We start from the raw sequence: 24,905 nt of genomic DNA, 5'->3' as shown, positions 1-24,905 counted from the left end.
CTCCCGTGTAAAGTTTGCACTGGGGCCCATCAAACTCTAGTTACGCCACTGCTTGTAATGACTAGTGATGAGCGGGCACGTCCATGCTGGGGTTTATTAGTTTATTGGATAGTTGTAGAGCTTTTGTTTCCCGGTCCGTACCTGATAAACGGCTGGAGAGCTCGGCGCTGAGGGACGTCATCCCGCTGGCTCGTCCGGGTGAGATGGGAGTGGCCGGGTGGACGGACGGCGTGGCGATGGATCCCAGGTATTGATAAGACTGGTCGTATGACCAAGAAGGAGATGTCTGAACTTGTCTTGTGTCTACAGAAAAGAGAAGAAAGACACGGTGCACGGTTACATGACGGCGAAACAATGGCCGACCTGGACCGGGCACAAAACACAAGACTATGGAATACACCATCACCTAATACATATGAATGGCGACACAAGGAGGCTGGCAAAGTCACCGAACATGTCACATTGTACTAATACTACACCCATGTAGCAGAGCCCAGCTTGTCAGGACTATATGAAGGAGCTTTATCTACACAACACATCCAGATTTCTCCCAAAAAACCTCCTTAATGTACACAAGCTTCTAATACACTTTATACTCCACCTTCTGCCAGAACGGAGTCCATAGATTTCTATGGAAAGGCTCCTGCACATTCCTGTATGGAACATAAAAAGACATTGCTGCAGCATTTTTGGATCCTACTATAGACCCTAGTGTTTTCTGATCTGAATAATAACCCCAACCTGCCATGTTAGGGTTAATCTCCCTCTTTGGGTCGTGCGATGCATCTTTTGCCCACTAGGTGGCGGCAGAAGGCAGCAGATGCAGCTCTTATTGGGGAGGACCCACCTGGAGGTGTCAGCGCCCCGGGCTGGACCGGAGGATTTCACACAATGCTCCGCAGTGACATTCTCGGTAGGCGATGAATAGCAGAGCTGACCCTTGGACACGATTCTAGATGCCATTACTCACAAGCACAAATCCCAGAATCACTGCCTCCAACAATGTGCAAATCCCTGCTGCTTTCATGTCCTGTCCAGTCCACAGCGGATCACTGATTTATTATTTCTTTTCTAACAGCTGGAATAAGACGTCTTCCAGTCTCCAATTACAGCCTGCTTGCATACAGTGCTCAAGCTAAAAGATCAGAGCTGCAGTGTAAAGCATGGTGGAGAACAGCAGCTTGAAATACTGCCAAGATTGTGGCTCAATTTCAGATACTCATACACTGCATCTCTTTCCAAAAAAACCCTTTTACTTAGAATCCTTGTAATTTATAGCAATATCTAAATCTCATCATGAAAGATCAGAGCTGCAGTGTAAAGCATGGTGGAGAACAGCAGCTTGAAATACTGCCAAGATTATGGCTCAATTTCAGATACCCATATACTCCATCTCTTTCCAAAAAAACCCTTTTACTTAGAATCCTTGTAATTTATAGCAATATCTAAATCTCATCATGAAAGATCAGAGCTGCAGTGTAAAGCATGGTGGAGAACAGCAGTTCAAACCACTGTCGAGATAGGAAATTAATTGGAGACTACTTTATTTTCCATTTGTTACCAGATACTGTGTCTTATCAGGACGCTTACAGTTTCTAACCATGATTAATCATCTCGCGAAAGAAAGCATGGTGGAGAGCAACCCAAACCACTGCCGAGATAGGAAATTAATTGGAGACTATTTTATTTTATATCTGTTACCAGATAAAGTGTTTTATCAGGACACTTTCAGTTTATAATCATATCTGAATCCCATCATGAAAGATCAGAGCTGCAGTGTAAAGCATGGTGGAGAAAAGCAGCTTAAAATACTGTTGAGACAGGAGCTGAATTTCCTATAACCTTATACTCTGTCTCTTTCCATAACAAACATACTTTTTTCTTAGGATCCTTGTAGTTTATAGCAATATCTAAATCTCATCATGAAAGATCAGAGCTGCAATGTAAAGCATGGTGGAGAACAGCAGCCCAAACTCGAGATGGGAGTTGAATTTTAGATACCTTATACTCTGTCTCTTTCAAGATAATACTTTTTTCTTAGGATACTTGTAGTTTATAGTCATATCTAAATCTTGTCATAAAAGATCAGAGCTGCATTGTAAAGCATGGTGGAGAACAGCAGTTCAAACCCCTGTTGAGATAGGAAATGAATTGGAGACCACTTTATTTTCCATCTGTTACCACATAATGTGTCTTATCAGGACACTTGCAATTTATAATCATATCTGAACGCCGTCTCTTTCCATAAAATACTTTTTTCTTAGGATCCTTGTAGTTTATAGCAATATCTAAACCTCATAATGAAAGATCAGAGCTGCAGTGTAAAGCATGGTGGAGAACAGCAGCCCAAACTCAAGACGGGAGCTGAATTTCAGATTACTTATACTCCATCAGTTAACAAAGGATGCTTGTATTTTATAGTCATATCTGAATCTCATCATGAAAGATCAGAGCTGCAATGTAAAGCATGGTGGAGAGCAACCCAAACCACTGTTGAGATAGGAAATTAATTGGAGACTACTTTATTTTGCATCTGTTACCAGATACTGTGTCTTATCAGGACGCTTGCAGTTTCTACCCATGATTAATCATCTCGTGAAAGATCAGAGCTGCAGTGTAAAGCATGATGAAGAAATTGAACAGTGACTCAAACAACTGATGAGATAGGAGGTGGATTTCCTACCTTTTCTCGCTGAGATTTTGCTGCTTCTATTTTATAATCATCTGTATCCTTAAATTGAAATGGTCTCTTTCTTTTCCAAAGCAGCCAATCCGAGAGATGAGAGCTGCAGTGCAAAGCATGGTGCAAAGCAGATGAGAAATATCAGGTGACTACCTTTTCCCTCTTTTATTCTGCAGCTTCCAGTTTATAATCTCCTTCATCATACAATATAAATCCTCTTGTGCTTTCTACACAGCCAATCTGAAAGATCAGAGCTGCAGTATAAAGCATGGTGGAGGAACTGAACAGAGGCATGAGCCATGGATGAGATAATAGGTAGATTCCATACCTTTTTGTGATTTTGTTGCTTCTACTCACAATCATCTCTATTTTTAAACATATATCGGCTCATATATTTTCCACAGCACCCAATCTGAGATCAGAGCTGCAGTGTAAAGCATGGAACAGAGGCGGATTCCATACCTTTTCTCCAACTCTAATTTTGCAGCTTCTAGCTTACAATTGCCTCCATCCTTAGACATAAATCGGCTCATATATTTTCCAAAACACCCAATCTGAGAGATCAGAGCTGCAGTGTAAAGCATGGTAGACAAACTGAACAGCAGCTTGAACCATCGATGAGACAGGAGGTGGATTACGGACATATTTTCCAACTGTGATTTTGCTGCTTCTGGTTTATAATCGTCTCCATCCTTAATTATAATTCGACTCACACTTTTACAGAGAAGACAATCTGAGAGATCAGAGCTGCAGTGTAAAGCATGGTGGACAAATTGAATAGCTTAAACCACTGAAGAGACAGGAGGTGGATTACGGACATATTTTCCAATTGTGATTTTGCTGCTTCTGGTTTATAATCGCCTCCATCCTTAAATATAATTTGACTCACACTTTTACAGAGAAGCCAATCTGAAAGATCGGAGCTGCAGTGTAAAGCATGGTGGACAAATTGAAGAGCTTAAACCACTGATGAGACAGGAGGTGGATTACAGACTCATTTCCCAACTGTGATTTTGCTGCTTCTGATTTATAATGGCCTCCATCCTCCATTATAATTCGACTCTGAAAGATCGGAGCTGCAGTGTAAAGCATGGTGGAGAAATTGAACAGAGGCTTGATCAGAACGTAGATGGATATTAAGCTGCCTTTCACACACTATGATTTCTCTGCTTCTGGTTCTCTTACATTTAGGCAGCAGTCAATCTGAAAGATCAGAGATGCAGTGTAAAGCATGGTGGAAACTTGGCTTTCAGACCATTCTTTGGAGGGCGGTTGCACCTGATGGTCCCACACGTCTGCTCTTGGCCTCATTCCTGATTTTTATTTTTAGGGGCAGAAGGCACATGGCAGGAAATCGTGGTTTCAGGTATATTTCGGGGGTGGGGGGGGGCAGTGAGGGGCTTTAAGATTTGAGGATATGAAACACGAAGTAAGAGACGATGTGGAATCGAGAGTAGCAGTGTCACATTACACAGAATCTAGCTAATTATATGTGATCAATCTCTGGGACTATGACAACACCTACGGTTTAATATTAATCATCCAGCTTTCCCAGGATCTGAATGGCAAACCTTTTACCATTCAGGGCCATTAGAAAGCTGGGTGATCCAAGTCCATGATACATGAGTGTCATTTCCCCGGTTCCCGGCCGTCCCTTTTGGATGAGGTTTCACAATGTCTTCAGTGTCCCAGAAGGATTGTACATGATCTGCTGCGATGAAATCCAAACCCCCCTCTGCTGAGCAAGCAAATTGCCTGCGGACGCCCCCAACGCACACAGCTGCCATCCGACCCATTAACTGCACTGCATATTACATGCAATAAATGAAAAAAAATACTAGATAACAATACACAAAAATTCTGTTTTTCTGATACAAAGCTCCAAATACCCAGAGAAAAATAAATAAAAAATGTACTACCTGCAGCCACCACTAGAGGGAGCTCACTGCATACTGTTTATACATTGAACCCAATAATAGACCTCTATGGGGTGAGCTCCCTCTAGTGGTGCCTGGAGGTAGATGTTATTTTATCTTCCTAATTTTATCTCTTTAATTAACTCTGACAGTAATAAAAATGTTTTTAGAAATTAATCAACATAGAAGCATGGACCTAAAACTGGCATGAGGTTAAAAAGTGGAAATTTCCTTTAAGTTGGAAATTAGTTGAAAAATTAATTATTAATTCCGATTCTTATGTCTAAATGATCAAATGACTGGTTTATCCATTCCATTTGGCCTTTGTTTAGTTAGATCTGTTTCTGGATTATGACTAGCTTTCCCAGGCCCCTGAACGGCAAACATTGCTTATTTGGATACATCAAATCTGCGAATGTTTCTGTATAAATCTGCAAAGAAAATTACAGTGGAAAATCCCTCTTTAAGATCTGCAGAAGGAGAAAAATGTTGTGGATATGATGTAGATTCACATTGCAAAAGGGTACGATTAAGTTATGGCTATAGCTACCTACAGCCACCACTAGAGGGAGCTCCCTGTGTATAGTTTATGTTATTGAGCTCAGCAATGATACTATGCAGAGAGCTCCCCCTAGTGGTGGCTGCAGAATTAGTTACGGATATAGCTACCTACAGCCACCACTAGAGGGAGCTCCCTGTATACAGTTCATGTTATTGAGCTCAGCAATGATACTATGCAGAGAACTCCCCCTAGTGGTGGCTGCAGAATTAGTTACGGATATAGTTTCCTGCAGCCACCACTAGAGGGAGCTCCTAGTACATAGTTAATGTTATTGACCTCAACAATGATACTATAGTGTGCAGAGAACTATCTCTTGTGGTGGCTGAAGATTTATGTAGCTTCCTGCAGCCACCACCAGAGGGAGCTCCTTGTATATTGTTAATGTTATTGACCACAACAATGATAACATAGTATGCAGAGAGCTCCCTCATGTGGTGGCTTCAGATTTAATTACGGATACAACTACCTGCGGCCACCACTAGAGGGAGCTCCCTGTATACAGTTTATGTTATTGAGCTCAGCAATGATAGTATGCAGAGAGCTCCACCTACTGGGGCCTACAGAATTAGTTATAGATATAACTTACTGCAGCCACCACTAGAGGGAGCTCCCTGTATACAGTTTATGATGTTGCGTTCAGTAATGATAATATGCAGAGAGCTCCCCCTAGTGGTGGCTGCAGATTAAGTTACAGATATAGCTACCTGTGGCCCCCACTAGAGGGAGCTCCCTACATATAGTTTATGTTATTGAGCTCAGCAATGATAGTATGCAGAGAGCTCCCCCTAGTGGTGGCTGCAGAATTAGTTACAGATATAGCTACCTGTGGCCCCCACTAGAGGGAGCTCCCTGTATGCAGTTTGTTATTGAACTCAATAATGATACTATGCAGAGAGCTCCCCCTAGTGGTGGCTGCAGAATTAGTTACAGATATAGCTACCTGCGGGCACCACTAGAGGGAGCTCCCTGTATGCAGTTTGTTATTGAACTCAATAATGATACTATGCAGAGAGCTTCTCCTAGTAGTGGCTGCAGATTTAGTTACAGATATAGCTACCTGTGGCCCCCACTAGAGGGAGCTCCCTGTATACAGTTTATGTTATTGAGCTCAGCAATGATAGTATGCAGAGAGCTCCCCCTAGTGGTGGCTGCAGAATTAGTTACAGATATAGCTACCTGTGGCCCCCACTAGAGGGAGCTCCCTACATATAGTTTATGTTATTGAGCTCAGCAATGATTGTATGCAGAGAGCTCCCCCTAGTGGTGGCTGCAGATTAAGTTACAGATATAGCTACCTGTGGCCCCCACTAGAGGGAGCTCCCTACATACAGTTTATGTTATTGAGCTCAGCAATGATACTATGCAGAGCGCTCCCCCATATTGAGATATTGAGGCCTGTATGGGGTGGTGGTTGGGGGTGTAGGAGCCGCCAGGGTTCGGAGCTGGCACCGCTCTCCGCTGGCGCTGATTACACGCAGCAGTCGATACTGTGGGTGAGGAAATACATAAACCGTTCACGCCAATTTTTTTTTTGTGCCCCTCTCAGTTATTTCATTACAAAAGTGATCAAATGGTTTTTGGCGGCTTCACTTAAGTAACCCGAGCCAGTGTGTCTGGCGGAGGATCCGCACCAGAGCCGCGCGGTGACAGAGGACTGACGAAGAATCCAGGGTGAGAGCATCACACATTAGTCATGAAGAGGATGAGAGGAACACAGAAATAGACGGTCGGGGCACGCTGGCACAGCATGGCATTTCCTGCCTCCGTCACGCCCGTTCTGGGAAGGAGCGGTGCACACAACTATTCAGCCCTTTCTTCAAGATTCCTCCGAGGGGAGGACGATACATGGTACAGTCCGGAGCCTGATCCTGTCAATCACATACATGGACTGTACCAAGTACATACAGGGGAGCACACAGGGCGGCATGTGCCCAGGTGCCAGACGCCAGAGAGAACAAAGACAGAGGCAGATCCCGGCTACTATAGGACAGGTCCCGGCTATTATAAGACAGGTCCCTGCTATTATAGGACAGGTCCCGGCTATTATAGGACAGGTCCCTGCTATTATAGGACAGGTCCCGGCTATTATAAGACAGGTCCCTGCTATTATAGGACAGGTCCCGGCTATTATAGGACAGGTCCCGGCTATTATAGGACAGGTCCCGGCTATTATAGGACAGGTCCCGGCTATTATAGGACAGGTCCCGGCTACTATAGGACAGGTCCCGGGTATTATAGGACAGGTCCCTGCTATTATAGGACAGGTCCCGGCTACTATAGGACAGGTCCCTGCTATTATAGGACAGGTCCCTGCTATTATAGGACAGGTCCCGGCTACTATAGGACAGGTCCCGGGTATTATAGGACAGGTCTTGGTTATTATAGGACAGGTCCCGGCTATTATAGGACAGGTCCCGGCTATTATAGGACAGGTCCCTGCTATAGGACAGGTCCCGGCTACTATAGGACAGGTCCCGGGTATTATAGGACAGGTCTCGGTTATTATAGGACAGGTCTCGGGTATTATAGGACAGGTCCTGGGTATTATAGGACAGGTCCCGGGTATTATAGGACAGGTCCCGGGTATTATAGGACAGGTCTCGGGTATTATAGGACAGGTCTCGGGTATTATAGGACAGGTCCTGGGTATTATAGGACAGGTCCCGGGTATTATAGGACAGGTCCCAGGTATTATAGGAAAGGTCTCGGGTATTATATGACAGGTCCCGACTATTATAGGAGAGGTCCCAACTATAATAGGACAAGTCCCAGCTATAATAGGTAGGATAGGGGAGGTCCTAGCTATTATAGGACAGGTCCCGGCTATGATAGGACAGGTCTCGGCTATGATAGGACAGGTCCCGGCTATGATAGGACAGGTCCCGGCTATGATAGGACAGGTCCCGGCTATGATAGGACAGGTCCCGGCTATGATAGGACAAGTCCCGGCTATGATAGGACAGGTCCCGGCTCTGATAGGACAGGTCCAGGCTATGATAAAACAGGTCTCGGCTATGATAAAACAGGTCCCGGCTATTATAGGACAGGTCCTGGTTATTATAGCACAAGTCCCGTCTATTAAAGACAGGTCCCGGCTATTATAGGACAAGTCACGGCTATTACTGGACAGGTCCCGGCTATTATAGGACAGATCCTGGCTATTATAGGAATGGTCCCGGCTATGATAGGACAGGTCCCGGTTATTATAGGAAAGGTCCTGGCTATTATAGGTCAGGGCTTGGCTACTATAGAACAGGTATTGGCTATGATAGGACAGGTCCAGGCTATTATAGGACCTGGTTACTGTATGGCGGTATTATTCAGGCGCTCGATGAACCTATAGTGTGGGCATTATATGGCGGTATTATTCAGGAGCTCAATGAATGTATAGTGTGGGCATTATATGGCGGTATTATTCAGTAGCTCACTTTATAGTGTGGGCATTGTATGATAGTATTATTTGGGAGCTCAATGAATGTACAGTGTCGATATTTTATGGCGGTATTATTCAGGAGCTTACTGTATAGTGTGGGCATTATATGGCGGTATTATTCAGGAGCTTACTGTATAGTGTGGGCATTATATGGCAGTATTATTCAGGAGCTTACTGTATAGTGTGGGCATTATATGGCGGTATTATTCAGGAGCTTACTGTATAGTGTGGGCATTATATGGCGGTATTATTCAGGAGCTTACTGTATAGTGTGGGCATTATATGGCGGTGTTATTCAGGAGCTTTCTGTATAGTGTGGATATTATATGGCGGCATTATTCAGGAGCTTACTATATAGTGTGGGCATTATATGGCGGTATTATTCAGGAGCTTACTGTATAGTGTGGGCATTATATGGCGGTATTATTCAGGAGCTTTCTGTATAGTGTGGATATTATATGGCGGCATTATTCAGGAGCTTACTATATAGTGTGGCCATTATATGGCGGTATTATTCAGGAGCTTACTGTATAGTGTGGGCATTATATGGCGGTATTATTCAGGAGCTTTCTGTATAGTGTGGATATTATATGGCGGCATTATTCAGGAGCTTACTATATAGTGTGGCCATTATATGGCGGCATTATTCAGGAGCTTACTATATAGTGTGGCCATTATATGGCGGTATTATTCAGGAGCTTACTGTATAGTGTGGATATTATATGGTGGTATTATTCAGGAGCTTACTATATAGTGACAGCATTGTATAGAGGTATTATTCAGGTACTTAATGACTGTATAGTGTGGGAATGGTATGGCGGTATTATTTGGCATTGTATGGCGGTATTTCTATACACAGTGTGGTAAAACATGTACAGTATATGTATCTCGGTTTCAGAGGATGATTTGGGGCTTGTATGTGCTGGAGATTATTATTGTAGGGGTTCTGCTGTGTAAGAGTCTAGCAGATGAGGAGGAGGGGTGGTGTTTCGGGGATTTGTGGGAATCTGGGGTGATGTGCGATGATCTCAGGATGAGCCGGTTCATTTACTGACTTAGAGAAAGTATAAGACTCGTATCACATGCAAACTTCAGACTTGCAGGGATGAGGTCACCTTGGGGGAAAATGATACCGGCAGCGGCGGCGGCGGCGCGGTGCGGTGTGAATCCTCCCTCTAGGGCACAGCTTTGATTAACAAGGTGAAGTCAGGTCTCCTTCATGTGAAGAAAGAAAAGCCGTATTGTTGTCAGTGACTTTGAATGCGGCTCGGCTATACGTCGTACGTCGCTGTGTAGATACATGAAAGGGAACCAACCTGTCACTTAACACCTTGTGCTGAGGGCGGGCGCCAGGGACCTGCGCGGGGAACCAGCCGGATTTTTCTACGGGATAAATACACCATTTGTCGAGTCAGTCAAGTGTATGATGTCAGCGCGGTGTGTGGCAGGGGATGATTTCAAGGGCACGCGTCTGGGAAAAAAGGGCAAGTCCTGGTGAGAAGACGTAGAGGGATATTATGGGTTGTGGATGGTCGGGCGTGAACTTCCGGCGTCCAACAAGCGGAATCCGTTGGGTGAACTACAACTCCCAGCATAAACCTATCAAATGCTCTAATGCAAAATCCATATCAGATTCAGAACAGAAATCACCCCCCTAATTCACCCATAGTTTACTGGGGTTGTACTGGTTTGACTGGTGCACCCGATTAACCCCTGCTGTCCCTCGGTCTTGGTTCTCCCGGGACCCTTCTTGATCTTGTGCCGTTCGCAGTGAATTCTCCCCTCGCACAATCGCTTGTTTTTGTCCGGACGCCGCTGCCATAAATATATCTACTTCCTTTTTTCTACATTACAAAAGATGTTCTGTTGCAGCTCTCTGTTCTTCTTTCTGTTTCCGGCTTTCTTCTGACAAGACCCTTCACGTTCTTGTTTCACGGCAGCCAGGCTGTGCTCACATCCCCCTGCTAAAGTCTGCACGCCGGCCACGGGCGCAACATGAAGGCCTTCAACCCCAATGCAAAACCTTTACCAACTTCTAACGTGCCCAATACTGGCCCCAATACTGGCCCCAATACTGGCCCCAATACTGGCCCCAATACTGGCCACAATACTGGCCACAATACTGGCCACAATACTGGCCACAATACTGACCCCAATACTGGCCACAATACTGGCCACAATACTGGCCACAATACTGGCCACAATACTGGCCACAATACTGACCCCAATACTGGCCCCAATACTGGCCACAATACTGGCCACAATACTGACCCCAATACTGACCCCAATACTAGCCACAATACTGGCCACAATACTGACCCCAATACTAGCCACAATACTTGCTCCAACAGTGGCCCCAACACTGGTCCCAACACTGGCCTCAACAATGGCCCCAATACTGACTCCAATACTGACTCCAACACTGACCTCAATACTGGCCCAGTACTGACTCCAATACTGACCCAAACATTGGCTCCAATACTGGTCGCAACACCTATCCCAATAATGGCCCCAATACTGACCCGAGTAATGGTCCCAACACTGACCCCAATACTGACTCTAATACTGACCCCAATACTGGCTCAAACACTGGCTGCAATATTGGTCACAACATCTATCCCAATATTGGCCCCAATATTGACCCGAGTAATGGCCCCAATACTGATACCAATACTGGCCCAAACACTGATCCCAATACTGGCCCCAATACTGGCCCCAATACTGACCCAAATACTGGCCCCAATACTTGCTCCACAGTGGCTCCAACAGTTGCCCCAATACAGGCCCCAACACTGGTCTCAATACTGGCCCAAATACTGACCTCAATACTGGCACCAACACTGGCCCTAACACTGACCCCAATACTGACCCTAATACTGACTTTAATACTGGCCAATTCTGACCTCAATACTGGCTCAGTACTGACCCCGAAACTGGCTCCAATACTGACCCTAATACTGGCCCAAACACTGGCTCCAATACTGGTCCCAACACCTATCCCAATATTGGCCCCAATACTGACCTGAATAATCGCCTCAATATTGGCCCAAACACTGATCCCAATACTGGCCCCAATACTGACCCCAATAGTGGCCCTATTACTGACCCCAATATTGGCCTAAACACTGACTCCAATACTGGCCCAAACATTGGCCCCGATACTGACACCAACACTGACCCAAATACTGGCCCCAACACTAGCCCCAATACTAGCCCCAACACTGGCCCAAACACTGTTCCCAACAATGGCCCCAATACTGGTCCAATACAGAACCCAAACTGATCCCAATACTGGCCCAATACAGACCCCAACACTGGCCCTGAATGCACCTGCTGCCTGTGTACGAGCGCCCGATCTGCTGCAGCCGGCCCCTCATCGGTGCAGAGAGAGAAGGATAAAAACTTTGCTATGGGAAGCAACAGAAACAGAAAAAAGGACTAAAGCGACCGTAGTTTTGTATTTGATGCATGCAGAGAGCGGCCGTCACCTCCAATCCTCTGTATTAGGCCGGAGACTGTCCATAGACCTCTATGGGGGTGTGTGATCCAGGACACACTGCCAATCTCAGCATGTTTCGGGAGAGTTGTGCACCACGTGTCATTTTCTTACTTTTTATGCTCTCAGTGAGAATATTTTGGGTGGCGTATCCCTTTAAATGGACCACACAGGGACATTTCAATGTTTTAAAGTTATTAACATTAATGACTTCAGGAGCGATTGCCAGGTAATAAAAAGCCAAATCTATCGCCCCTCTCCAGGGGGGACGCGTGTTTACGGCGGCGTAAAAAACAGAGGTCCTGAACCAGAAGAGAAGGAAATCGCCGGGTTGCGTAGAGGGAATAGGCTCCTATTTTCTCCACGATTTCCCTAATCCCCCGCTTGTGAAAAAATCATCTCGGCTGCCATAACTCGAGACGCTCCGAACAAGAGCTTCATTGTCTGAGACAGGTGTGAGATTGGAACAGATTCCAAGCCAAGAGGGCCGGAATCAGCGCCAGCTCTGCAAGCTGAAAACATGCAGCAACCATCCCGTAATACCACCGCAGCCAGCCAGAAAGTCGGCAATTTAGGGCTTAGCGCACACACACACACAACATAAATCAGACGAGGATGTACCAGCCAACCGTCAGCGACTTGGGCAGATGCCTGCAGACTGTCTGCGCCCATCAGACCCGTCCTGTTTGGGTGATTGGAAACCTCTCCGTCTGGGTGGAGCAGCGCAGACATACCTCGAGTTTGTCTTATCTTGTCCAGACACATTTTCTTCTACCTGTGTACCTAAAGTGTCACATTTCATATATATATATATATATCTATATATATTGACTCTTACGGGGTACGTGAACTATGTAAATATATATACCCACATATATATTTTGCCTTGGTTTCTATTCAAGGTTTTTGATAATTTTTGGACAGTTTTTGATGGGTTACATAAACACTAAATATATATACCTGCATATATATATATATATATATATATATATATATTTTGCCTTGGTTTCTATTCCGAGTTCTTGATAATTTTTGGACAGTTTTTTACAGTGTACGTCAACACTGTAAATATAAAGTATATACCCGCATATATATTTTGCCTCGACTTCTATTCCAGACTTTTGATCATTTTTGGACAGTTTTTTACAGGGTACGAGAACACTGTAAACATATATACCAGCATATATATTTTGGCTTAGTTTCTATTTCGGGCTTTTGATAATTTTTGGACAATTTTTTATGGGGTACGTGAACACTGTAAATATATATACCCGCATATATATTTTGCCTTGGTTTCTATATTCCAAGTTTTTAATTATTTTTGGACAGTTTTTTATGGGGTACGTCCGTGAACACTGTAAATATATATACCAGCATATATATTTTGCCTTGGTTTCTATTCTGGATTTTTGATAATTTTTGGACAGTTTTTTACAGGGTACATGAACACTGTAAATATATATACCTGCGGTACGTAAACACTGTAAATATATATACCCGCATATATATTTTGCCTTGGTTTCAATTCCGGGCTTTTGATCATTTTTAGACAGGTTTTTACGGGTACATGAGCACTGTAAATATATATACCCGCATATATATTTTGCCTTAGTTTCTATTCCGGGCTTTTGATCATTTTTGGACACTTTTTTTACAGGGTATGTGAACACTGTAAATATATATAGCTGCATATATATTTTGCCTTGGTTTCTATTCCGGGTTTTTGATACGTTTTGGACAGTTTTTTATGGGGTACGTGAACACTGCAAATATATACCCGCATATATATTTTGCCTTGGTTTCTATTCTGGGTTTTTGATACGTTTTGGACAGTTTTTTATGGGGTACGTGAACACTGTAAATATATATATATATACCTGCATATATATTTTGCCAGGGTTTCTATTCTGGGCATTTACTTTAAGAAATTAAGGTCAATCAGTCCGAAAAATTGGGAAAACTTTAAAAGTGTCCCCAAGTGCAGTGATAAAAACCATCAAACGCTACAAAGAAACTGGCTCACATGAGGACCGCCCCAGGAAAGGAAGACCAAGAGTCACCTCTGCTGCGGAGGATAAGTTTATCCGAGTCACCAGCCTCAGAAATGGCAGGTTAACAGCAGCTCAGATTAGAGACTAGGTCAATGCCACACATAGTTCTAGTAGCAGACACATCTGTAGAACAACTGTTAAGAGGAGACTTTGCGCAGCAGGCCTTCATGGTAAAATAGCTGCTAGGAAACCACTGCTAAGGACAGGCAACAAGCAGAAGAGACTTGTTTGGGCTAAAGAACACAAGGAATGGACATTAGACCAGTGGAAATCTGTGCTTTGGTCTGATGAGTCCAAATTTGAGATCTTTGGATCCAACCATCGTGTCTTTGTGTGATATAGAAAAGGTGAATGGATGGACTCTACATGGCTGGTTCCCACCGTGAAGCATGAAGGAGGAGGTGTGATGGTGTGGGGGGGCTTTGCTGGTGACACTGTTGGGTATTTATTCAAAATTGAAGGCATACAGAACCAGCATGGCTACCACAGCATCTTGCAGCGCCATGCTATTCTATCCGGTTTGCGTTTAGTTGGACCATCATTTATTTTTCAAAAGGACAATGACCACAAACACACCTCCAGGCTGTGTAAGGGCTATTTGACTAAAAAGGAGACTGATGGGGTGCTACGCCAGATGACCTGGCCTCCACAGTCACCAGACCTGAACCCAATCGAGATGGTTTGGGGAGAGCTGGACCGCAGAGTGAAGGCAAAAGGGCCAACAAGTGCTAAGCATCTCTGGGAACTCCTTCAAGACTGTTGGAAAACCATTTCCGGTGACTACCTCTTGAAGCTCATCAAGAGAATGCCAAGAGTGTGCAAAGCAGTAATCAAAGCAAAAGACGGCTACTTTGAAGAACCTAGAATATAAGACATATTTTCAGTTGTTTCACACTTTCTTGTTAAGTATTTCATTCCACATGTCTTCATTCATAGTTTTGATGCCTTCAATGTGAATCTACAATTTTCAGAGTCATGAAAATAAAGAGAACTCTTTGAATGAAAAGGTGTGTCCAAACTTTTGGTCTGTACTGTATATTGTGCCTTGGTTTCTATTCTGGATTTTTGATACGTTTTGGACAGTTTTTTACGGGGTACATGAACACTGTAAATATATATATACCCGCATGCTCCTGTTTTTGCCTTGATTTCTATTCTGGGTTTTTGATAATTTTTGGACAGTATTTGTGCAAAAATTAACTCCAACTTGTGAACTCCAAATTAGTGACTGTTCACATTGAGTTTTTTGTTATTACATGGATTTTGATGCTGACAAAATCTAACTTTGCGTAGGCAGACGTCATTTTCTTGTGTGCTTTTTCTTTATGGTGCCTCGTTTCTGCTTTCATTGAATCAGTGGTTACTTTTGTAGGGATTTTTTTCCTCTTTCGAAACTTCTAAAGAATTGAAATGTACTTTGCTTTTCAACGTGGAGGAAAAAAACAACAATGAGCGCGCAATAGGTATTTTGTCACTGAAATGAAAAATAAACTTATTGCAGCTTTTGCTGCAGAAAATAAGCACTGTGTGAACATAGTCTTACTGTCAAAAGAGCAGGTTTTGGCTCCAGTAAAAAAAAAACCAAAAAAGACAGTAAAAAAACAAGTTGTGAGTATGACCTTCATGGACTTAAAAGGAGTTTGTCACCAGGTTTTTGCTCCCCCATCTGAGAGCAGCATAATATAGAGACAGAGACCCTGATTCCAGCGATGTGTCACTTACTGAGCTCACATGAGGACCGCCCCAGGAAAGGAAGACCAAGAGTCACCTCTGCTGCGGAGGATAAGTTTATCCGAGTCACTGATCCAGAGTGCTGTCATTTTGATAAAATCCATGTTTTCTCTGCTGCAAATTTAACAGTTATACAGAGCTCATGAATATGCTGGTGCTGGACTACTTGCAGCACGCCAAGTAGTCCTGTAATGATAATCTACTGCTGATTAAATAGTGATTTTATAAAAATTACATTAAGCAGCCCAGTAAGTGATACATCGCTGGAATCAGGGTCTCTGTCTCTATATTATGCTGCTTTCAGATTAGGTGGCAAAACCCTGGTGACAGATTCCCTTTAAGTCGCTATATACTGTAAATGTGGGGGTTTCCTATCTATTCTTTGACATATAATGTCAGAGTAGAGCAGGATCAGACCTTGAATTTCACCGCCCCATCCTTTTGTTGTCCCAGCTGATAAGCAGAGGCGTCTCTGGGAGCTGTTTTTTTACTACACGTGCACACTCAGCTGAACCGAGCGTGCACATGTATAGGGTTGCGAAGAATGATACCATTTGGCAGACAGTAATCTAAGGTGTACAGGGGCACCTTTGGGACAGTTTCACACATCTGACTTTCATGGCCTGAAACTTCTGGGTCAGCCGCCATCCCAAACTCAAAAGGTGATTTTATATATATATATATATATATATATATATATATATATATATATATACATATATATATATATATATATATATATAAAGTATATAAGTATGTTGAGTCTGGGTCAGTAGACTTCCAGCCGGAATCAGGGTTCGAATCGGTTCGTGAAAGTCAGATATGTGTAACAGGCTTTACACTTAGTCCAGAGCTGCATTCACAATTCTGCAGCCTCAGAGCTAAACTCCACAAGCATCCCCTGCTGGTTCAGTGTCTGCACAGAGTTTGGGGTTCTCCATTCTGGGAAATATCACCTTAATAATGATAATGAATAAAATAGAAGCCCGGTAGCCATATTGGTCTGGTTATCGTGGTGACGCGGCTTTGATAGAGTCTATAGTGATGAGTTGTCCGGCTTATTATAACCTCTCATCTGTCACTGTCCAGTAAACGCTGTATGAGCTGTATCTGAAATTTCTGAGCGAGAAATCAACTGGCGCGGCTCGTTCTTCCTCTCCGGCTCGGGGATCACTGCTGGTTGTTGGTGCCAATAATAGAGCTGGGGCCGCAGCTGCGGGTCTGTCGCCATCTTCCTGTCACACACACCTGTCGGGCCTTGTGCTTCTGGCAGCCCGGGTCTGAGTCACAGCTGCCGGTGGGGCTGCTTGACGGTTTCAGCTCATGAGTGGGATCAACTTGATACCCTGGCAGAATCCCCTACTATTTGCTTTAAATCATCCTAAACATGAGACAAATTGCTAAAACAGAACGGAGAATACGAAATTCAGAGAACTCGGTCGCCTCACAGTCCCAACTTTAGATTTGAACGTTTATGTTTTTTTGGTATCACAACTAATCAGCCCTAATTTTGGCTAAAACGTCTGATTTCTTCAGGACTGGGCAATACGCTACTTACCCCTGACAGAGAAGTGAAGGATTGGGCATGTTGGAGGTCAACATGCCCGATCCTTTGTTATCAGGGAAAATAAGCTGTCGGCAAAAAAGTCTGGAAGTGAATTGTTTCCTTTGCTGAAAGTTTATGGCCAGCTTCAGAATCATTAAATTGAGGGTCTACCAGGTGTACGAAGTAGCCAAAGCTGCATAGGTAAATAGGGCCCCTACTCCATGGAACTAATGGGTTAGTTCAGGAATGGCAGTAGCTGTGATGCGGGTCCCCATGTTGTTTGCTCTTCTTAGTTGGCCTATCACTCCCCTTTTCTTGTCTCTTATCCTTAAAGCCCCCCAGACGCATTTGATGAAGGTTGACCAAATCCGTTGGCTATTTGCTGAAGGTTGGCCAAATCCGTTGGCTATTTGCTGAAGGTTGGCCAAATCCGTTGGCTATTTGCTGAAGGTTGGCCAAATCCGTTGGCTATTTGATGAAGGTTGGCCAAATCCGTTGGCTATTTGATGAAGGTTGGCCAAATCCGTTGGCTATTTGATGAAGGTAGGCCAAATCCCTTGGCTATTTGATGAAGGTTGGCCAAATCCATTGGCTATTTGATGAAGGTTGACCAAATCCGTTGGCTATTTGATGAAGGTTGGCCAAATCCGTTGGCTATTTGATGAAGGTTGGCCAAATCCGTTGGCTATTTGATGAAGGTAGGCCAAATCCCTTGGCTATTTGATGAAGGTTGGCCAAATCCGTTGGTTATTTGATGAAGATTGGCCAAATCCGTTGGCTATTTGATGAAGGTTGATCAAATCCGTTGGCTATTTGATGAAGGTAGGCCAAATCCCTTGGCTATTTGATGAAGGTTGGCCAAATCCGTTGGCTATTTGATGAAGGTTGACCAAATCCGTTGGCTATTTGATGAAGGTTGGCCAAATCTGTTGGCTATTTGATGAAGGTTGGCCAAATCCGTTGGCTATTTGATGAAGGTTGGCCAAATCTGTTGACTATTTGATGAAGGTTGGCCAAATCAGTTGGCCATTTTTAGTGTATAGGACCCTCCCGACTCTCCCCAACAGATGACGTAGAGGGAGGAAAGGTTTGGTTGTTGGAAATATACCAGCAGATCCTTTTGTTTTCAGCAGAGGTTGTAGAGTAGTCTGGCAGACTTTTTCTCCTCTCTCCCCATTGAAAACAGATGAAAGCTCTGCCAAGCTGAGCGCTCATGTACAGTATATGGGGAGTCGGATGAGATAAATGTCCAGGCCAGCAGTTATCTTATGTCTATGGCCAGATTTAAGATCCGGCTGGGCCCTAGGAACTGATAAACCCCTGAGTGGCCCAGAATCAGAAGGATAAGCCCAAGTTCACAGAGCGTCCCGAGTGTCTTTCGCTTGTGCCACCAAGACCTGAATGACCCGAGTGACAAGGAAGACCAGTGAGACGTGACAGTAATGTCCCATTAGTGGGCTAGTCACTGTTACTGTATTGTTACAGGGTATTGTAGCTACTGTTATGGGACTTTAATGCTGATACTGTTATGGTGCATTGTGAATGGATATGGTATGGTAACCTTACAATTCTCACCTTCGATCAGTGATTGTATTTTAGATGGAAGTTGGTGAGAAGAGACCTGCTCTAATGTTTGGCATGGTTATAGGTGCACCGTGGCTGGCATTGCTATGGAGCACTGTGCCATTACCAGGTTTGCTCTAGAATTTGGCACAGTTATAGGCGCCCAATGGCCAACATTGCTAAGGGGCACTGTGCTATTGGGGTTGATCTGGTATTTGTCACACTTATGGGTGTACCATGGCTGGCTTTGCTATGGACCACTGTGCTATTATCGGGGTTGCTCTGGCATTTGGTAGGGTTATGGCTGCACCATGGCTGGTATTACTATGGGGCATTGTGCTATCGGGGTTGCTCTGGCATTTGGTAGGGTTATGGCTGCACCATGGCTGGTATTACTATGGGGCATTGTGCTATCGGGGTTGCTCTGGCATTTGGTAGGATTATGGGTGCATCATGGCTGGCATTGCTATGGGGCACTGTGCTATTATTGGGGTTGTACTAGCATTTGGCAGGGTTATGGGTGCACCAACGCTGGCATTGCTAGAGGGTTGCTCAGCTATCTGGCAGGGTTATGGGTGCACCATGGCTGGCTTTGCTATGGGGCACTGTGCTATTATCGGGGTTGCTCTAGTATTTGGCACACTTATGGGCGTACCGTGCCTGGCTTTGATATGGGGTACTGTGCTATTATCGGGGTTGCTCTGGTATTTGGCATGCTTATGGGTGTACCGTGCCTGGCTTTGCTATGGGGCACTGTGCTATTATCGGGGTTGCTCAGGTATTTGGCACAGTTATGGGCGCCTAATAGCTGGCCTTACTATGGGGCACTGTGCTATTATCGGGGTTGCTCAGGTATGTGGCACAGTTATGGGCGCCTAATAGCTGGCCTTACTATGGGGCACTGTGCTATGATCATAGGGGCACTATAGCTGATATCTATATTAGATGCCTTTGGACTATTTATATATAATATTACACATGGAATCAAAGCCTAACTCTATGAGACTGTGACCCCGCAGAGTGGGAGCGGAGCTCGTTCTGGAGCTGATGTAGAGAAACGGTCGTCAGCGCTTTGATGAGGCGCGCGTTGTTTACTGATCAGGAAACAGATTGAGAAGAACGTTCCTACAACACATGTTCTCTATAAAACGGAAAAAAATACAGGCAAGTGCTCAGCAAAGAGAAGAGCAACCGACACCAATGGAAACTTCCCCTAATGGCCGCAGCAAATCCCATTACTAAAATGATCGGATTTTATTCCCAGAACTTCTCGATTCACTTTATAAGACGTTCACAAAACCCAATTCATAACTGAATGCTGCTGTTACAGCGCCGCGCCATTGACTTACATGGCCTTTGACGGTCAGTGGTTTATATAGAAAAGAAGGGGCTGCATCACCAAAATCAAAATTGGTCAAGTACGGCCAATGTTTGTTTTCTCCTCCGAACCATTGTCAATGACCTTTAGGCCAATTCCCTACCCTCGAGCTCCTTACCGATACCATTTGGGGTCGGTAGTCCTCCACAGATTCTCAGCACCTAATAACAAAGGGATTGAGACCAACCAGGGTTGAGCACCTCGTTTCTGAGGGCCCCATAACGGCCGCAAGGTCTAACATTATGGCATTTATACCCTTCCTAATGGTCTGTTAAGGCCCTCGTACACCTTAGACTAAAGTAAGGCCTAACCTGCCGATATCAGTGAGATCAGTGTCGCGCTAGGTAACGGGAAGTACCAAGCGAACAGTGAAAAGGAAGGGGAACCCTGCGTCTAGGGAAGGGGATGATGGTGACCACTGACCAAACCTACCGCTCTTCCCTGGGTTCCCTCACCACACTAGATAGGTTCTTCCTCTATGCCCTGAGCCGGATACCTGACCCTAAGTATCCCTGGTGCTGGGCCCTAAATAGGGAACAGGTGTGATGAGCTCTTTGTCAAACTCACTAAACACTAAGGAAGATACACAGTGAAAAAGTGCATAAACTACTTATCCACAGATGACTCAGATAGAAGTTCAGCAAAGTTTCAGCAACAACGCCACAGATGAGTGCAAGCCGCCTGCTTGCAACCAGAGATGAATGGACTGAATAATATCACCAGCACAGGTCCAGGGAAGATGGGAGTATTTAAAGCCAAGGCAAAATACAGGTGATTAGCAGCTGAAGGGAATAGGATCTTCTCTGGGTCTTTAAGGGAAAAGGATGAAAACCCAAATACCTAGGACACTGAATACTGACAGCAGGAACAATAGAAAGTCAGGGAGAATTTTATGCAGCCAAACACCGTGACCTTCTATTGCCGAACACAACAGTACTGTCTGTCACCCCAGACACACCCATGACAATCAGTTTCTAGTCAACTATTTTAGTTGGCCCCAATTCTCCTTTGACAGATGATGTTCTGCTGTTTATGGATTCCCAATGGGCAAACTTTTTATTTTCCGGGAGATAAACTGCTCACAGAGGAGTCCGGTAACGGCTCTAATAGGGATCTAAGTGCGCTTGGCCAAGCTGACTGCTCTTGTATATGGTTGGGTTTGAGGGATGTAGCTCTTGGCATTTCCTTTGTTAGTGTCTAATAACTATAAACATGGCATCAAGGTCACCCCGAGCAACTACCCTTAAAATATATCCTGCCATTTAATGGTATGACCAAAAAGAGTAATGTCACTGGTGTGTCATGAGTGACAGTCATGTGGTTTCTGGCAATAGAAGGTCACAGCATTTGGCTGTGTAAAATGCTCCCTGACTTTCTATTGTTCCTGCTGTCAGTATTCATTGGTTTAGGTAGCTTTCCTGTTGGATTTTTATCTCTACCCCTTTTTGACCCAGCAGGAGCCATCCTTCCACCCAGCTGCTGATTATCAGTATTCTCATGGTGCTTAAATACTCCCTTCTTTCCTGGACTGGTGCTGGTGATATTATTCAGTTCATTCAAGCTCTGGTTGCAAGCAGGTGACTTGCACTCCTCTGTGGTATCGTTGCTGAAGCTTTGCTGAACTCCTGCCTGAGTCATCTGTGGATCAGTACATCATGAAATTTCCCGTGTGTCCTCCTTGTGTCTTCCGTTAGCATTTAGTGGGGTTGACATAGAGATCATGCCACCCATTCCCTAATTAGGGTCCATCACTAAGGATACCTAGGGTCAAGTATCCAGCTTGGTACATAGATGCGAAACCTTTCTAGGGTGGTGAGGGACCAGCTGTAGGTTTGGTCAAGGGGTCACCATCTCCCCCTTCCCTAGACGCAGGGGTCCCCTTCCCTTACCTTTCGCCGCTCGCTTGGTACTTCCCTTACCTTTTGCCGCTCGCTTGGTACTTCCCTTACCTTTTGCCGCTCGCTTGGTACTTCCCCTACCTTTCGCCGCTCGCTTGGCACTTCCCTTACCTTTCGCCGCTTGCTTGGTACTTCCCTTACCTTTCGCCGCTCGCTTGGTACTTCGCCTACCTTTTGCCGCTCGCTTGGTACTTCCCCTACCTTTTGCCGCTCGCTTGGTACTTCCCTTACCTTTCGCCGCTCGCTTGGTACTTCGCCTACCTTTCGACGCTCGCTTGGTACTTCCCCTACCTTTTGCCGCTCGCTTGGTACTTCCCCTACCTTTCGCCGCTCGCTTGGTACTTCCCTTACCTTTCGCCGCTTGCTTGGTACTTCCCTTACCTTTCGCCGCTTGCTTGGTACTTCCCTTACCTTTCGCCGCTCGCTTGGTACTTCCCCTACCTTTTGCCGCTCGCTTGGTACTTCCCCTACCTTTTGCCGCTCGCTTGGTACTTCCCCTACCTTTCGCCGCTCGCTTGGTACTTCCCCTACCTTTTGCCGCTCGCTTGGTACTTCCCCTACCTTTTGCCGCTCGCTTGGTACTTCCCCTACCTTTCGCCGCTCGCTTGGTACTTCCCTTACCTTTTGCCGCTCGCTTGGTACTTCCCTTACCTTTCGCCGCTCGCTTGGTACTTCCCCGTACCTAGCATGACAGGTAATTCTTTTAAGGTATGGGCTACTTTTTTACAACCATATTATATAAGGGTCTGTATGTCCGGATGACCGTGTGTCTACAAGCACAATGAAGCAGATACCGTTACGGTACCTTCCGCAGTTGCACACAATGTGTGGAAAGCCTTGGCTCCTAATGGTCCAAGAACCAGGGACATAAAAGTATGTCACGCATTCGATGGTTAATTTGTTGACAAATACAAAATCCCTTCCCGGCAGCTGAGCTCGATCTCAGTAAAACCCTGTGGTATCGCGGACATGGTCACATTCTTCTGCTCCGCAGAACCCGACAACGTGGCTGAGGATTAACAAAGCGTTAAGTCATCTCAACTGGAGAATTTCACGTCCGGAATCTGTGCTGGAAGCCTCATAAAGCGTCTTGTTCTGCGGCTTTTCAAGTAGATGGACGAGGATGATATGAATCACATAAGGGAAGATATCTAATATATAAAGCTGAATGTGTGTATGTGTGTGTGTATGTGTGTGTATGTATGTCCGGGATTGGCATCTGCACCGTCGCAGCTACAGCCACAAAATTTAGCACACTCACACTTCTGGACCCCGAGAGCGTCATAGACTATGTTTTGAGGGGAAATTTTAACCTCGCACTTTACAGTTATTCACCAAAAAACCTGCCTCCATTAAAGCGAATGGAGCTGGGAGCCACAGTGCAGCCAGAACTTCAGAAGAATGCGCAGCCACGCCCTTATATGGAATGTTGGCGTGTCACAATGCAGCCAGGGAAAGAGACAGACACAGACAGGGAAAGAGGCAGACACAGACAGGGTAAGAAACAGACATAGACAGGGTAAGAGACAGACAAAAAGACAGACACAGACAAAGAGACAGACTGACAGGGAAAGAGACAGACACAGACAAAGACAGACACAGGGACCGCTGTTGTGATATACTATCGCCCACATAATGTTTTTTTCATGGGTATTATCTGCTTACAAGGTCTACCTTTATTGGATAAAAAGTGGTGTCAGGTGCTGTGATTTACTATTGCTGACATAATAGTTTTCCATGGGTATCCTCTGCTTACAAGGATTAGCTTTATTGGATAACAAGTGTTGTCCACATAATGGTTTTCCCTGGGTATCCTCTGCTTTAAAGGTCTACCTTTATTGGATAAACTTAGTGATCGGTGTTGTGATATACTATCGCCCATATAACATTTTTTCATGGGTATTCTCTGTTTACAAGGTCTACCCTTATTGGATAAAAAGTGGTGGTAGGTGTTGTAATATACTATTGCCAACATAATAGTTTTCCATGGGTATCCTCTGCTTACAAGGTCTACCCTTATTGGATAAAAAGTGGTGGCAGGCGTTGTGATATAATATCGCCCACATAATGTTTTTCCATGGGTATTCTCCGCTTACAAGGTCTACCATTATTGGATACAAAGTAGTGGTAGGTATTTTGATATATTATTGTTCACATAATGGTTTTCTATGAGTATCCTCTGCTTACAAGGTCTAGCTTTATTGGATGAAAAGTGGTAGCAGGCGTTGTGATATACTAGGTTACTAACAGTGATGTTAGTAAATTTAGGAACTATTTATTCCTGCCCCATTACCATCTGGAAACTCCTAATTTGTGGATGTGGTTTGTATAAACCCCACTCGTTTTGGGCTACAACACAACAAATGTGCCAAAAATCAGGCTAGTCCTGTCATTTTTGGAACGGTTGGCATGCATGTACCGTACGTGGAGTATTCTGCAATCATAATGGACAACCTGTAGGGCGGCTATACAGTATTGTTGCCCAACCATCTTTCCTAACAACAGACATAAGTAAGGGGTACTTTGCACGCTGTGACAACGCTAGCCGATGCTAGCGATGCCGAGCGCGATAGTACCCGCCCCCATCGCACATGCGATATCTTGTGATAGCTGCCATAGCGAACATTATCGCTACGGCAGCTTCACAC

At 44.7% G+C, this 24,905-nt stretch overlaps 1 protein-coding gene across 1 annotated transcript in view; it reads right to left on the bottom strand.

Annotated features, from left to right (window-relative positions):
- The window catches only part of RUNX1 (RUNX family transcription factor 1), a 150,500-nt gene that overhangs the window by 6,641 nt on the left and 118,954 nt on the right, over positions 1-24,905 (bottom strand). The window contains exon 5 of the mRNA XM_075334994.1: positions 142-303. Within this exon, the coding sequence (XP_075191109.1) occupies positions 142-303 (162 nt within the window). The remainder of the gene's footprint in view (positions 1-141; positions 304-24,905) is intronic.

Source organism: Anomaloglossus baeobatrachus, chromosome 2 (genome assembly GCF_048569485.1).
Source record: "Anomaloglossus baeobatrachus isolate aAnoBae1 chromosome 2, aAnoBae1.hap1, whole genome shotgun sequence".
Classification (NCBI taxonomy): Eukaryota; Metazoa; Chordata; class Amphibia; order Anura; family Aromobatidae; genus Anomaloglossus; species Anomaloglossus baeobatrachus.
This window is presented reverse-complemented; position numbering and strand designations above follow the sequence as displayed.